The sequence below is a fragment of the Centropristis striata genome, chromosome 5 (genome assembly GCF_030273125.1).
Source record: "Centropristis striata isolate RG_2023a ecotype Rhode Island chromosome 5, C.striata_1.0, whole genome shotgun sequence".
Classification (NCBI taxonomy): Eukaryota; Metazoa; Chordata; class Actinopteri; order Perciformes; family Serranidae; genus Centropristis; species Centropristis striata.
In genome coordinates this window covers 35651343-35668242 of record NC_081521.1, presented here as the reverse complement: position 1 = coordinate 35668242, position 16900 = coordinate 35651343, and the positions used below count along the sequence as shown (strand labels likewise).

At 40.5% G+C, this 16900-nt stretch overlaps 1 protein-coding gene across 1 annotated transcript; it reads left to right on the top strand.

Moving 5' to 3' along the window:
• The first annotated feature begins 8276 nt into the window (after positions 1-8276).
• scrt2 (scratch family zinc finger 2) lies at positions 8277-14868 on the top strand. The gene is made up of 2 exons (XM_059333536.1): positions 8277-8789; positions 12295-14868. Exons 1-2 carry the CDS (start codon positions 8630-8632, stop codon positions 13092-13094), a joined length of 960 nt encoding a protein of 319 aa, XP_059189519.1. The 5' UTR covers positions 8277-8629; the 3' UTR covers positions 13095-14868.
• The last annotated feature ends 2032 nt before the right edge of the window (positions 14869-16900 follow it).

The following is a 16900-nucleotide window of genomic DNA, read 5'->3' as shown; positions in this document are numbered from 1 at the left end:
TCGATGGGCCAGACAGCAGACGGGCAGGCAGCCTTTATGTAGCCTATATAAAGTGTGACCCAGGAGCCAGGAGCTTTCTGTAAGTGTGCCAATGTGGACGTGCTTCCAGCAATACTCATGCTTCTGCCAGCTGCATCATCTGTGCCTGCACAAAAGCATGCCCTTTGAAAAGCGCTCAACACACACAAAAGCAGTGATGCGTAGTGCACATGCATCAGTGTGCAAATGTGCATGCTCACATTACTCTTTATCCAACTTCAGATACTCAATAAAACTGATTGTTGAAATAATATAGTCGATACATTTCACAATGAATTTGGTTTATCTTGAGGTGTTTAAAGAGTTTTCTCCTGGTGATTCTTTTCTTTATCTTGACTTAAATCTTGCACAAATATTCAAAGAGAATAAAAATACCAGGGCTGGTTTAAAAAGATTTGAGGTGAAGTCTAAATATGCGGTGGCAGATTGAAGTAAAAGCAACAGAGCTCATCTGTCCTCTGGCAAAAGACTCACTGTGAGTCATACCAAGTGCACACATCACTGTAGAGACACTCAATTATGATTCAAATCTCCATAACGGGGCAATAAAGCCATTTGTCATGTGACCATCTGCAGTGCATCTCCTCTGATTCTGCCTGAATGTAGTTAGCCACTGCACACTGTGAAAGTGCAAAGAGTGGAACGTGTGGATTTATTAGTGTCAGGCTCAAACTGTAATCACCACAGGATCAGTGCTGTGCCGATAGATTAATTTCATTTTCTGTGAATTTGGTAGCCTCCTGAAAATCTCTGGGAGCTTGGAAACAAAGACATGCCCTGCAGCTGTCTTTGTTTTACTTTTTCTCCTCAGATTTAAAACAATGTGTGAAGGGAGAGAGCAACACCAGTTTAGTCCCAGCACTGTAATTATCGCCTGCTTTCGTCTCCCAGGGATGTTCATGGACAAGGGCCTCATAACAGGTGACAGAATGCCTGCCAGCCGCCCCCAGTTCCCCGCCCCCACCTCAGAATGGTGACTATTATAAACCAAAAACGTATGCTCTCAATATATATGCAAATGATGCTTGGTCCCAAGGTGAAGTTCGCGGAGCAGCAACGCCGCTTGCCTCTGTTTTGCTCATTTGCAAAAATGTTGAGAGTAACAAAGACCACAGGAAATTGAAAAATTGTTACTAAGTATTAGAAAAAGCAATCATTTTCCCCAGGCAGCCTAATCCTGTGGAAATTGATCTCACCTCTCTCCCTGACATGCACTAGTAGGAAAAACACATAAGAGGGAAATGCCTGTCTCAATGTTGCCTGCTGGAAAATTTGTTTGGTTGCAGATTTCTTTTATGCCTTTCATTAAACCACACTGTCCTGTAGTGTCAGGGACTGGGCTCTTTGTTTGTCCCCTTGGCTGCAAACAGGTGTACTGTATCCTAAAAGAGAAAATTAGTAACCGGTGTGTAATTGTTTTTCAGACCTGCTGCTGCTGCACCCAACACTGAGTAATCTTTCTGCTGCACTGCTCCATTCATGCTGCATGCATGCAAATCTGTTCATTTGTTGTCTAATTTTAAACGGCTGATACCATCTCACTAATGCATTTGCTCTTCCTTTGCGTGGAAGTACAAATTGGAAATGACAGTCTATTACCCACTGCTCTGACCTTCGTGATGGAACATAATGTGAAAAGACTTACAATGCCTTTATTTGAGGGAGGGAGGGCGAGGACACAGTGGTGATTAATTAACCCAATTAATTTAAACTAAGATTATCTGAACAATTATTTCCCGATAAATCAGAGCAAGGTGCAATGATGACTATTATAGTTAAGGTTTAATTACAGCATTACAAAATTAAAGTTTATCACCAGGACCACACTGAACTGCTTCAGTGAAATGGCTGCGAATTAAATGACCATAACTTTCTTAAGAAATAGAAAATAACATTTGGGAGACAATAAAAGAAGCAAACTTATTCCAAGTTAAAGGAAAAGTTTGAGATTTTGAAAAATACGCTCTCTGTATGGTAGTCATATGAGGAGATCAATAACACTACGCTTAGTATAAATCTACAACAAGCGGTAAGCTCACTTAGCTAAATACTGGAAACGGGAAAACAGCTAGCCTGGGTCTGTCCAAAGATTTTAAAGAATCAACCTACAAGAGGGCTTACAGGGGCTTATGTACTGGACTGTTTCTTGGCAGGAACCATTAAATCGTCAAAATTAAACAACAAAATGAGCTGTTGGTCAGAGCTCTCCAGAATGACACATACATGAGTGTTTTTTGATGTGATTTCTCACAGGAGTTGGTGGAGACCACAGATGAGCTTGAAAAAGAGTTGAAATGTTGAACTTACTTTCATCAGGTGGTCACAAACATGACTCTAAATGGATCATAATGTTGCTCTGTAAAGGCTAGATGCGTAAGCAACTGTTGCACAATATTAATTTAAAAGGTGATGATTTGTCATTAGTGTATTAACAACTTGTTTCTGCTGCACTGAGGCAGAAACACACAAAAACAAACTCTATTGCAGGTTTGAAGTCACAGAATATATAGGCATGGTTTAGTCACCCCAGATATTTTTTGCTGTGATTAGATTGCTCAAAAGTGGGCATGGTTTAGCAAACAAAAGTCATGAACAGGGATGCTTATAATTAAAAACAAATCCCTAATGTAAACACACCTTGTTTTTGTTGGAGTTGGCAAGCTTATTTTGTTTCCTTTTGAAAAAAAAAAGCTATCCATCCCGTTTCAAGTCTCGGCGCTAAGCTAAGCTAAGCTAAGCTAACCAGTGGCTGATGATTTGAGAATGTTTAGTGTAACACAGATTTTGATCAGGTTTTTTTTTATTTCTCTGATGCACAAAAGAAATTATCTCGGCCTTGGACGCTGACACATTAGTTCTTAGTGGCTGACATGAGAGCTCCTCGCTGAGCATGATAGTGGGTAGCTGGTAGAGATCTCATATGGTTTATTGCTCCCACTTTCACCGAGGTTATTTATTGAACTGCCATCACGGCCCCTGCTCCCCACAGCCACCCAATGCCTCTGTACCCCTCAGTATGATAGAGGAATTTATGCCACATGAACAGCATACTGAGCTCAAGCTTCTTCTTAAGTGTTATTAAGAAGCATCACTCATGCATAGGATACTATTTACAGTAATACATTCACGCATGCTGCTACTTCCTATGACGGCTCTTGAAGGAAAAATGATGATAGATTGTGTGCAGGGTGTGAGGCTGTAAGAGAGCAGGGGGGGAGACGGGGGGACGAAGGGGAAACTAGGTTTCAAGTATTCCACAGGCTAAATGAAGAACAAACATGCACCATACAAGACAGTGAAGGAGAAAAGATTATCATCTGGAGATGAAAGGCAGAGAGAGAGAGAGAGAGGGAGAGAGATTCATTCACTGCCACACAGCTGTCTTATTTGCAAGGTGTTGAGAAACCACTTTTTTTTTTCTCCAAGAGGATGAAAAGATTCTTCTGAAGCCAAAAGGGTCTGCTATCATTTTTGGGCAGCTTGAGCGGTAGAGATGTTATTAGCATAAATTATCTCCCCCACCAAAGAGATAGGAACATGCTAGCTCCTTTCTGCTTTTCACACTTAATTGCCCTATTTACTGAACAGTTGCCCATGGACAACAAATGCACACACGCTCCGAGATGCATGCAGGACAACAGGCAGACACAAGCCAAATAGGGCATGAGTGATACACTGAACTATCTGCCAAACAGCATTAGATACAGTACGGCTGGGGAGGCAGTTAAGGTCCATTCAGACTTCATGTTGGACTGAAAATCCACAGTAAATGTTAAATATTGGTTTCATGACCTTCTTCACTGAGCCATGTCTGTGCAAAAAGGATATTTGTGCCAGACACATGCTGCCACATAATGCCTTTAAATAAGAATTTTCTTTTAAAATAAATACTTGTTGCATCCAATGTGTGCTCATATTCTATTTCAAACGGTTTAATCATCATCAGCTCTTGTATTTCTAAAGAGCACAACAGTGTCCTGCTGCAGCAGCTAAAAAAAAAACAAAAAGCCTCATTGAAGTGACCCAGTAAGCAAGAGTGAGGTAAATTATAGATGGCTTTGCTTAATGGACTCTTAGCTTCTCTTCACCTAGCCCAACAAGCCCAGAGTGACGTTATATAAGCAATGCCAAGTATGAAGCACTGAAGTTTCGGGGTTTAATGCATCACAATTCAAGTGAAAATCATAATTCCTGTTTGGTACATTATTTTCATGACAGGTGTGTGAATTAGCTGGAAATAGAATTATTAAACAGACTTCACATGTGTGTAAATGGAGATAATAAGTGTTCATGTAGATGGTTTAATTATCTGCAGTGTCTCTTGTGGAACAGTGTGAAGAAACAAATCAACTAGATTGACTTCATTCATTCAGCCGGTCAGGTCATCTCCATAACCCTGGAGGGCCATACAGGATGTTAATGAGGCTGATTGTATCACAGCCTCTACGATCCCACCCCCCCATCTGACCGGAGCCCCTCGCTCCAGCACTGCAGAGTAAAAACCATTCCTCCAGCCCGAGGGGGTCAGTCACTATGGTAACGTCCTGAGGCAGTGACCACATGTCAGAGGGAGTCTGGGGGCCATAAGTGGACCGGAGCTCTGGCATGAGGAGGAGGAGGAGGAGGAGGAGGGGGAAAAACAATTGGCCTGCTGCTGGATACAAGTAACCTGAGAGATGTTTCAATCACAGCATGTTTCCTGCTTTGTCTCAATTCACCTCTAACCTGTAGCTAACTTGTTGCACTCTTTCGTTAATTCAGCAGTCACACTTATATGTGGTGGAACGATGCAATAATTAATCTGCAGATTATATTAATGTAAAGCAGACTATTTAATCTAACACTACTGTAAACATGCTGAGGTGGCTTCTTCCATTATCTGGTAGGGCTAGGTGATACGGCCAATCTAAAAATATTTTAAATATGTATTATTTTTAATATGTATTGATATTTTCCAATATCAATACATATAACAACATGGCATATAATATATTCATATAAACTCATTAACTTGATGTTCAAATATCCATCGGAATACTTAACATTAGAAAACTCTTCATGCATATCAAACAGAAAGGGGTTCTTTGGATTTGACGTCATATATCAGCGTGCTTTCCAGATGGAGGACAGGAAACTGAAGGCAGTTCTGAGGCAAAGACTACCAACACTGCACTAATGCCTAGAAATTTGCGCTGTTCATGGCTGTTCTGATCAATCAAATCAGAAAAAAACAAGTGCTACTTTCTATGAAAGCATTTTGTTGATTGAAAGAAAAAGTAATCAGGAGAAAAAAACTATTTTATTGATAATTTCAGTCTTTTTCAAGCAAAAATACTGAAAAGTACACCTCAACTGGGAAGGTTAACTGATGGGGTAATTGTAAACTGAAATGTCTGAAGTTTGGTCGAAGACATTTGAAGATGACACTAAAAAATGAATCGATAATCAAAATAATTGTTAGTTGAAGCCTGTAATTGAATTTTTTCTCAGCTCTTCTTCCAACACCAAAACATTTCCACAGAACTCACCATATTGATGGTTGTGTGCCATGTTTATACTTTTAAGAGGTAAACTGGCTGTGCTCCACTGCACTGTACAAAGAGAAGAATAATGAGAGCTTCTGCTACGGTAGTTTAAGAAGCATCAGGTTTGAGAAGCTGCCTGAAAAGCTCAATTTAAGTCAAGGAAGGTTCATTGCTCATTTAACCTCACTGCTACATGGAAAAAAGAATTTTATTTCATGGAGATGTTTTTTCTCATGAACAGATCAAGTTATTTTCAGCAGCCAATCAACACAAGAACCTAAAGTTAATGGCTGGATGGATGAAGTATCTTGTGATGCAATTAGAAAATTAAAGAGTTGGAACTGATTTTGTTATTAAAATGTTGCTTCATAAGATGACTCATACAAAAGAGTGTCGATGAAAAAAAGCTATTTCACCACAAAAACAGAAACCCTCCCCACAGCTTATTATTAAGACAATGATTCTTCCCCTGACCTTTCTTGTCCTTGCCTCTGCACTACAAGCTTGGCATGGTGACAGCAATGTGAACTTGTGCTGTAATGTACAATCACATACGTGTGATAAATCCTGACCCCACTGATTTAACACCACCCCCTCTTGAAACCCGCCACGTCCGAGCTGCAGGGTCACTGTAAGTGGCAGGGAGGATTTAGAGCGAGCCAGGCCAGGGGGCACCCCTAAACGTCTGGTTAAATCTATGGCACCTTCAACCACATCCAAACACAATTTTAGGAGTCTGGTTAACATTAGATGCAAAATATATTCATATGCAAAATCAGTTATAGATGACCCTTTCATCTTTGATGAACATAACAGAGCATAACGGCTGTGTTACCTAATTATGTTTCCATGGAATCTAAAAAAATGCTGATTATTTTCATTATCAATTAATCTTCAGATTCTTTTTTTGATTGATTAATTCATTGTTTGGTCTATAATAAAGTGAATATGTCCATCCCAGTTTCTCATATTCCAAGATGAAGTCTTTAAATGTCTTGTTTTGTCAGTTTATAGCCCAAATATATTAATATTAATATTAATATGATATGATGATGATATTATATAATTAATATCATATAAACAGTATCTTCTGCCAATTTTGCCCGAAAAATTACTTTAACCATTATTCAATTTTCAAAAAAGCTGGCAATTATTTACTAATTAGTTTGAAAAAAATTTAACAGCACTTATATACAAGTGATCTTAATTTTTTGAGATATGTTATTTTCACATAAATGACTTTGAATTTTGAAAAAATACATCAAGGTAGAAAAAAATATGTAAAATGAATATGATTTTAAAACAATCTTTTGTCTATTTATTGATTTGTAGAACCCCTGATAATTAAACCACCAATTATTCTGAAAATTGATTTTTGTTTTACAACAATTATCATGCAAATGTGCTCTCTGGTAACAGCTGTTTGAATATGAGGATTTTTAAAATGATTATTATTTGGTTTTTCACTGTAAATTAAATATCTTTAAGTTGTCAACTGTTGGGTCCAGAAAACAAGCAATTTAAACATGTCGTATGGGGTCTCTAGAAAAATTGTAATAGATGCTTTCACGGACAAAATGAAACAAAACAATTAATAAAATAATGAATAGCAAACTAACTGTAAGCGTTACAGCTTATAACTATCATCTATCTATTTTTTTTTCCTTTAATGGAGAATTTTCTCTCTGTCATAAAACAGAAATAGAAGTGTTAGTTAAATGTGTTGATTTATTTCCACGAGACATTAATTAATCAAACAAGTGTTTCCTGTTGATGGTGAATCAAACAGGTGCATCATTTGTGTTTCACTTGAAAACGTTCCACTGTGCTTTTAGAAACAACCATGGAATTGAATCTGTCTAAATAAAAAGCGAACACCAAATGTTGAGCTCCAATGACAAAATCACAAAGTAATAATGTAACATAAAATGAGCGAGCTAACAAGTCCACACACATACAGAACCAACCCAGAGATATCTAGCCAATTTTGCAAACAGGGATCTAATTCTAGATTTCACCCTAATCAAAAAAGATGTAATTAATTAATCAGATAATTCACTGCCACGCATGGCAGGATGCACATCTGTGCAGTGGTAATGGGGAGGGAGAGAGGCGAGCTAAGCAGTGCAGCACTAGTACTTCCCAGAAGCTGGCTTGTCAACAGTGCTGGAATCCAGTGCAGCTTTACAAAAAGGTCCAGCACTCCCAGACGCTCAGATAACCTCTCCTGTACTGTATGTGTGCTCTCAGCATGTGAGTACAGTGCAGTGTGTCGAAGGGACGGCAACATTTGAGGCTGTTTGAGGTAACAGAGATGACATGAGGGAGGCAGCGCCTGTACAAGGCAAACATAAACTGTGCCACTTCATCTGAAAACAATGGGGGACAGGACACTGAGTGTGCTCTCATCCACATCTCCATTGTCTGCCCTCCTCTTTTACTCCTCCTCCGAGCATGGAGCATAAGCGGGGTGAAAGAGGGAGGGGAGGAGAGGAGAAGGGGGAGCAGCAGTGGGGGCAGTGGGGGTCTGGCTGTGTTCTTTCTCCTCTGTCTGTGTGCGAATGCACAGACGGTTCAGTAGTAATTTGATGTGTGTCCCCGGGGACATTTGATGGATTAAAGCTAAGCAGCTCCATTTCGCAGCACCACCTGATCTTCCACTGCCTGTGCCCCATATAAAGGCTGGCGTGATTGCTGATCTCAGCTAGTCTGACAGTCTCTCTCTCCCTCCTCTCTCTGTCTGTCTCCATCTCTTCTCTTCCTCACTGGTCCCTTAAGCCTGCTGCATCACAGGAGCTATCCAGTGCTGAACAGGATCGCTTTTATTTTTTATTTTTTTATTTTTCTGGGGGAAGCTGGGGGAGCCAGAGAGTTTCACACAGCATTGCCGTCAGCCTTGTTCACCACTGGTTTCCATTTTCTTTCTTATCTTATGTTTTTGGCCGTTGTCTTCACATTAACCGCAAGGATTACCGTCAAGCCGGCTCTGCTCGTGTGCTTCCACAGAGGGTCTTTCATTTTCGCTCATGCGTTTTTCTCAGCTCTGTGTTTTTATCCATTGAAACATGCCCCGCTCATTTTTGGTCAAGAAGATCAAGCTTGATGATTTCTCTTCGTCCAATGTGGCCACTTCCAATCATCATCACCACCTGGACGACTCGTTCACTTTTGCACGCTCCATCACAGACTCGGTGACCAGCCTTGGGGTTCGTCTCAGTGAGAATGGTGAGTTAACATGCCTCCAGTCTGCCCTGCTCCAGTTAAAGATGTGTTAGCACTCCAGCCTGTAGACAGCTCCGGTGCAGATTTCAGCATGCCTGACATTTCCACACTTAGCACAGATGGCTTCCTCTTTTGTTTTTGTGTCGGACTGAGATTTTCTTTTGCTTCAGCTAATAACATGCTCGTAGTGTGTAAAATTAATGTGAGAGGTTACATGCAGCCAGCTGATTTTTGCATCAATATCCGAAATAATCCTCTCCAGTGGCACCCCACCCCCATCACCCTGCTCCCAGACTTTTGTTTTTTGACTCCAGCAAAGGACAGACACAATTCAGGTCACAGCCACGGATTAGCTTATGTAAATAGGGAACAAAACGTGTGTATAATCAGGAGAAGCTCCAGTTACGTATTTGTATGACTGCACCAACCCTGTGGTGGCTGAGCACACATAGGCTGACTATATCTGGTCATCATGTGGACTAAAAAATTCATGAATATGAGAGATGAGTATCGGATGATACATTTGTCCTTAGCTGTTATTGTCCTTGAGTTCCCATCACGGTCCGATCCTCCCTTGCCCCCCTCTTCCCATCCAAATGGAGCATGCACAGTCTCCCCACCCCCATCGCTCCACTACATCTTTCTCTTCCTTCCGGGCATTTGAAAACTAGCAGGGGTTAGAGTTTCAGCCATGCAGGCCTATCGCCGCCACAAGAGACATCAACACACTGTACAGTAGAGCCGGGAGGGAGGTGGGGGGCTCGGCTGAAGGGATAGCGAAGGGAAGGAGAAAAAGGAGACAAAAATGCTTGGGGCAGCAATGAGGCTGATCACGTGACAGAGGTTGTACAGTAAACATGAAGAAAGGCACATAGCTGCACTGTGGTCAACACACGGACCGGACACAGTCAGCTCCAGTCAGAGCCGAGAGGCGACCTTCACTTTCATGCTCTGCTTTAAGCTCGCCGCTTCCATTTTGTGGCCACGTTTAAAGGGCCATATGTGCGTCTTTGTTATGATTTGTTAGGATATTTTCACACAGAGAGAGGCTTCACAGTCCACAGCTAAATGTTGTGACGATGCCCACCTGTTATTCAACCGCATCAATAACAAGCTTCAGTGCATTTTGGATGGATCAGGATTAAAGAAATTTAAAATATCTGGGCTGGTTTATGAAGTATAATGCTTTACTAAATTAATAACAACTAATTGGGTAAAATCTAAAGATTTATTGCAAGGAATAAAAACATTAGTTTTCCCATATATTTACCAGGCACATTTAGTAGCTTGTAATGAATGTTATTTAGATTTCCTGCTGCACAATCTTATATTATTAGATAATCCATGTGTATGTAATTATTGTCACTCTCTATTGTTCCTGAATCTATTGTTCAACACCATAAAAAAAAGCATTATATTAAAAAAGAAGAAAAGAAAGATAAGGCACTACACTGTGTTGACAAAAGGCATTTAATTTGAACAAAAGAATCTTTTCGTGCAGAGTCCAAAAAAAAAAGAGAAGAGGGAAATAAAAGAATTCACAGCGTGGCTGAAATACCTAACATCAGCACTTCTGCCGTGCCAGGAGATTTTCTTTCCCCCCATTGTGGAGACATTTGACTTGAGTGTCTGTCGAACAACAAAGAGGGGTGGCTGAGAGGGTCCATTAATTACATGCTTACTTTGCATTAGAGAAACGAGCCTATGAGCTGTAAAGGCTGATACAGCGCGAGTCCTAAATGATGAGCTCCATGTCTGACCTTGGGTAATTGAAATATAGTAAACAACTCGGCTTACATTGACACAGTGTTTTGTTGAAATTTTTTTTTTATAAATAAGGGCCATGTTGTTGTATGTAGTTTGGAGGCCCTTCAGCTATATTCATAGCAGTCTGTAGTGTGACAGTAAAACAGTGTAATTTAGCTACAAATAATTGCTGAAGCTGCAGCATTTATACATTTAATTGCAACTGTGAAAATTTTGTTTAAAAAAAACAAACAGGCATGAGCAGATAATATTTCGACTTTTTACATTTCTGGTTTTGGGAAAAATAAAGTGTTGCGCTCTCTCGGACAAACACCATCTGCGTAAAACAGTGAACCCATGCAGTGCAGCATAATAATGTGTGCACAGACCTGGTGTTCCCCTGTCCCCGGGTGTCATGGTCATGTCTTTGACAGAGTGGGTGTGTGAACAGAAACCCTTGGGAATGGAGACGCTGTAGTAAGAGAGCACTTCAACTGATTTCTTAATGGCCTGTTTCTTGAAGGCACTTCAGTTGCTCGCTGCTGCAGACAGGTGACCCCTCTTCACAAACAACGTGTCTCACATTATCAGGCCTCAAGCACACTGAGCTCAATAAACTATTATTTTGTGTCGCAGATACTTGATCTGTTCCTCGCACTATTTCTATCCTCTCTAACAGCTGCACTATTTTACATATGATAGCCTATTGATCAGTTCAAAACTTTGAATTTCATTAAAAAGCAGTCAATACCTAATTTCCACTGCTTGCTGCACACAGTGCTTAGGAATGGCTTTTTTCTGCAGTTATGCACTATTTCTCTGAGGAAAGGAATTTCACCACCTTTTATATTTGCACTCATATGTTCAACCGATATCAACCCTGGAGGTAAAATGCATTTAGTATTAATTCAGCTCCTAAGAGTCACAGCATAAGAATGTATTGAGTACTGTTTGGATGCATTTAGCTGCCAGCAAGCCTTTTAGCTTCTCTGGCACTGGGCTGCTTCTGAGGGAAAGGAAAGACATGAATGATGCCAACGAAAATATATCTCTCTGAAATCATGCTCTGTACAATTGGGGACATTTTAAATCACTCGTGGTGCCTTGTGCTTTGCTGCATCATGCTTAACCGTGCTTCAAGAAATAGCATGAAATCCTACAGGGTGTAAACAGCAAGGTGCAACATGTTCATCTGGTCCAAAACCAAAAAATGCATTTGTTTACAGCAAACAATAAAACATAGTTAATACATGATGCACTCTCAAATCAGAGATGCAATTTTTTCTATTTATGTGTGTGTGTGTGTGTTTGTGTGTGTGTGTTTTAAAAACACCTGCATTAAAAAAAAACATTTGAAAAAATTAAGGTTTTGTCAAGGTTCAGAGATGAAACATGGAGACACGTCACAGCCAAAGAAGACTGACTTATCATAAATGAAGAAAAGGACATTTAATCAGACTACTTTATTTTAATATGCATCTCCTTAGACAGGAGACTTCTTTGATCAGCTATTATCTAGTTCTCGTCCTCACTGTAAACCTTCCTAAATGCAGCCCATGTTTCCCTGCATCACTGCTCTATTGTGCGTTCCACCTGTGAGTTCTGGAAAAAATGCAATTACCTCAGTGCTGACGCTCACTCTTTCACTATTTTTACAAAGGGCAATCATCCAAAATGATAATCGTGTAATCACCAGCATGTCACTGTGTCCTTATCCATCACAACCCCTGGCCAACTGTGTTTGCGTGTGTCTCTTACTCAGGCTACATCCAGGATTACATCACGCCATCTGTATACCAGGGGGAGAAGAAGATGGAGCTGAAGCTGGCTTCGCCGGTGTCAGATCCCCTCTACACCCAGGTGAGCAGCGGAGAGGAGTACTGTGACCCCGACCTGAAGCACCCCGACAGCCCGCAGTCTGGCATGACCGCCAGTGGCTTCTACAGTGGTGAATCGGAGGCCCTGGCCGAGGGTTACACCATGGATGCCTTCTTCATCTCTGACGGGCGCTCGAGGCGGAAGGGAGACACCGAGAGTCGTGGAGGAGGTTCGAGAAGCAGCAGTGCCAACGGCGGGGCTCAGGAGAGGGGCACCGGCACGGCTCGCCACTCCTGCAACGAGTGTGGCAAGACGTACGCCACCTCCTCCAACCTCAGCAGACACAAGCAGACGCACCGCAGCCTGGACAGCAAGATGGCCCGCAAGTGTCCCACCTGTAATAAAGTGTACGTGTCCATGCCAGCGTTGGCCATGCACATCCTCACCCACGACCTCAAGCACAAGTGCGACGTGTGCAGCAAGGCCTTCAGCCGGCCGTGGCTCCTCCAAGGTCACATGCGCTCACACACGGGGGAGAAGCCCTTTGCCTGCGCACACTGTGGCAAAGCCTTTGCTGACCGTTCAAACCTCCGCGCCCACATGCAAACACACTCTGCCTTCAAGCACTACAGATGCAAGCGCTGCAATAAGACCTTCGCTCTCAAGTCCTACCTGAACAAGCACTATGAGTCGGCTTGCTTCAAGGGCTCTGCGGACGAAGACGACTCTGGATCAGAAGACTAACCACGAGGAAGAAGCAAAATTTTGAACCCCTGTTGTAGGTTCACAACCAATAACCCTGTTCACTCTGCCCTCCATGCCTTTTTTCTTCCCTTTTTTTAGAAAGCAATATTTTCACTGAGATTACGTGAAGAAACTCTAATGATTATGGCAAAGACAATTTCAAAAGATGCTGGATTTTTTCCCTGCACAGTAGCTAATCGTCCACAGAAACATACAATCAAACAACCTTCCCCCAAATAGAGACTGTAGATGATAGTTGTACACAATTAAGCAACATGTGCTCGCACGGACGTGGGTTCATGTCAACACACACACTCACACAGACATGTATGCAAACACACACACACACACACACACACACACACACACGCACACACACGCACACACACACACACACACACACACACATATTAATGTACGCACGTGTGCACACACACTTACACACACAATTATATATGAGGCCTGGCATGTGAATTTTTATCAATGACTATAATGATATTGATATCAATAGTAATAATATTTAGATTCCTGATATTTTATAGCAAATAGTAATGAGAAAATGAAAAAAAAAACATAAAAAAGGACTAACAGTGTTCTTTTGTTTTTTAGAGACAAAATGACCTCTTGTATTTTTATGCTGCTTTTTATTTGCTAAGAATTGAATTCTTTTGCAACTGCCAACATGAACTTTTTATGAAAATGTGAACTATGACAGTATTTGCAAAAAAGGGAGATCATTTTAAAAGGTAAAAAGACAACCCCCTTTTTCCACACCAATGTTTCAATTCAACGGATGTTATTTTTCTATTTGATTTTTCTAAATTTATTTTTTTGTGCTTATTATCCCTTGTTGATCTAAAGCATCTTTGTAACTGTGGGTATTTGAAAAAAAAAAGAAGCTAATTTAAATAAGCTATACACTATCACAGGCCATAGGTCATTCAATTCAAATCTGCAAGAGCAGTGATTTTAAAACGTCTAACAGGCCTGTTGAACAGGTTATCACGCATCAAATTCATAGTCTCACCCTGATGTACAGACTTGGACTAAAACACTGGGAGCCAGACCAAATGATCTATTGTTATAAGTGCCATGTGCGGTTGACTTGTCTATAGCAATGAAAACTCTCGTTGTTCTTCCTCCACCATGGTGGCTTGCATAAACTCTGCTGCCTTTATGGTGCATCGTCCAGTCTTAAAGAGCAATCTTCACCCAGTGTTTGAGGTGCTCCCCCTCTGCCAGTGTTACCTCAGAGTGAAGGTATGGACTCACACACCCTCAGTTACAAAGTGACAGTCAAATTATTCTGTTTGTCTGTTTTATATGTCGCTCAAAGCTCCGCCCACGGTTTAGATGCATACCATCTATTTATCATGTAAATACTTTATTTAACTACCTATTTATCTATTTATTTATTCACCTTATTTTGTGTATTTATTGAAGACTTGCTTATTTGTTAATTATCATGTATTTATTTATTGTTTATAATTTAAAAAATGAACATCCATTGACCTTGTAAGATGCTGCTGATCTTCAAAGAAAATGTTTATATGCATGAAAACTGTAGAGAGTCCATGGGACTTAGTTTTTTAAAGAGGAACAATGTACAGTACCAGTGTTAGGAGACTTCAAATGAATGAATGCAGAATTAACTTTTGTTTTTCGTGGCAATAACTTTACTGACACAGCAACTGACATGTATAACAATCACAGCTGTCCTGTTTTCAGTCGATTTAGGGCAATAAAAAGAAACGATGATAACGAAACACTAAAATATTCTCCATCTTGCTGTTTTCCCAAAAAGTCCACTGCTTCCTCGTGACTGGAGATTTTTGGCTCTTTTGTCTTTAAATGTCAGGCAATAAATAATTCCCAGAAATGGCCCATGGCGATGTGCATGTAGACATCGCCATTAAAATGTAACACTTGCTGTTGTATAATAATGTAGGTGTAATCTAGTTACACCAAGGTTTTAAATGTGCAAAAGCAATAATGATGCAGTAACTATGAGCAACACTCAATCCTTTATACAGCAAGTCCAAATCTGCTACAGGTGTTAATTCGACTGGAAAAGGCTGCTGGTCTATAATTATTATTATTATTTTAACTCTTTTGTTTTAAAAAGCAACCAGGTAAAACCAAATCTCTTCTGGCAGCTGAGAGGCAGTTGTGTGATTTGACTGAATGCTAGGTTATGAAACAGGATTACAATAATTCTAATTTAGGTCACTGACATAATAAAGCATTAAAATATAGTTAAATTAAAAATCACCGCTGCTTTATTCTGCGCTGTTAAAAACAACTAAGCAAATCTCTGAGGTGTTAAAAGAGAGAGTGAACACAGGTTTTAACCAGCACTAATGGAAATGATCTTGATGTGAATTGTCTTGGTAGAGAAAGTTTTTAAGATGTGTTGTATGAAAAACAACACGCTGTAGTGCACTTCTAACTCCCCCGTCATTTGCCCCTGCATCCCGCCGCCCCCCTCCCCTACCAGCCCTCCTCATCCCGTCCCAACTGCCTCTAAACAGACGCACCGAGGATGAGATGTGCTGAAGTGGGATTGGCGGAGGGTGGTGGAGTGTGGGAGGATAACAGGTGTTTGCAGACAGACTGCAGATAGGGAGCGTAATTGAGTCGGTGAGCGACCTCCAAGGGGAAGGTCAAGCACCAGCAGGCAAATGCACTGTCAGCGATTTGCATATTCCAAATGGATGACACGATCGCGTTAATGCTGAGCTCGCCCTAAAAACAAAACAAAACACAAAATTGAGGAGAAAAGAGAGAAAAGGGGAGTTTCTGCTCGATTTGTCCGCCCTCTGCTCCCTGTTTCACCATCACCCTGTCAATGGTGGTCTAAGTGCTACAGCTGAATCACTGCATGAGAGCATCCAAACCACCTGTCTCCTTATTAACTTGCAGAACACACACTTTGGCACATCGCTGTATTATTGAACTAATGCAGAAATCACTACTTCCTATAGATTATTTTTATGCGTTTAATGTTTAACAGTGGGAACGGGATATGATGCATCTCCAAAATCTGGGGACTGTGTTTTAATGAGGCAGATAAAAGCATTGAGATCATTAAAAACATCAATTGAAAATGTACTGTAGGCTTGTATCTAAAACTGGCAGCATTACAGATCGTCCTCAGAGAAAATATTCATGAAAGAGAAGGAGGCACAATTTGATTCTAAACTTCTGAATTTAGATGTAGGGAAACATTGTTCCTCTTTGATGATTTTGTAAATATATTTGTAAATATATCACAGCAATAATATGACAATGCATGTAGACATTTAATTGCTCTTTTTCTATTCATGTTGTCTTTTTTTATTAAAAAGAAAAGACAAATACAGGTACCAATTGCAGTCTGGGTGGCCATGTGAATCAGGGAGTGTCTTGATTAAAAAAAGCTATCTGTTGTAAGTTACAGACAAAAAACCTTCAAACTCTGTGTATTCTCAAAGATTTGATCATGTTCTGTATGATTTTTCTGTTCTTGTTTTCTTTTATTTATGTGCCCGGCTTGGCTGCGCAATGAAAAAGTGCCAAAAAGTATGATTTCCATGACAAAAGCCTTCAACATATGGTTGGCTGCTTGAAACCTTCCATATGGTCCTCAAAGAAAAAAAAAGTGATTAAGATTTTCCACTTTCTTTCTCACTCTCTCTCTCTCTTTCTCTTTCTCTTTCTCTCTTACTATCTCTCTGTTCCAGCTGAGTATGAAGAAACTTAAGCCATGATTGCTGAGGGGTGTTTTGATTTATCTTGTTCTGCTACAATTAATAATGATGACAACA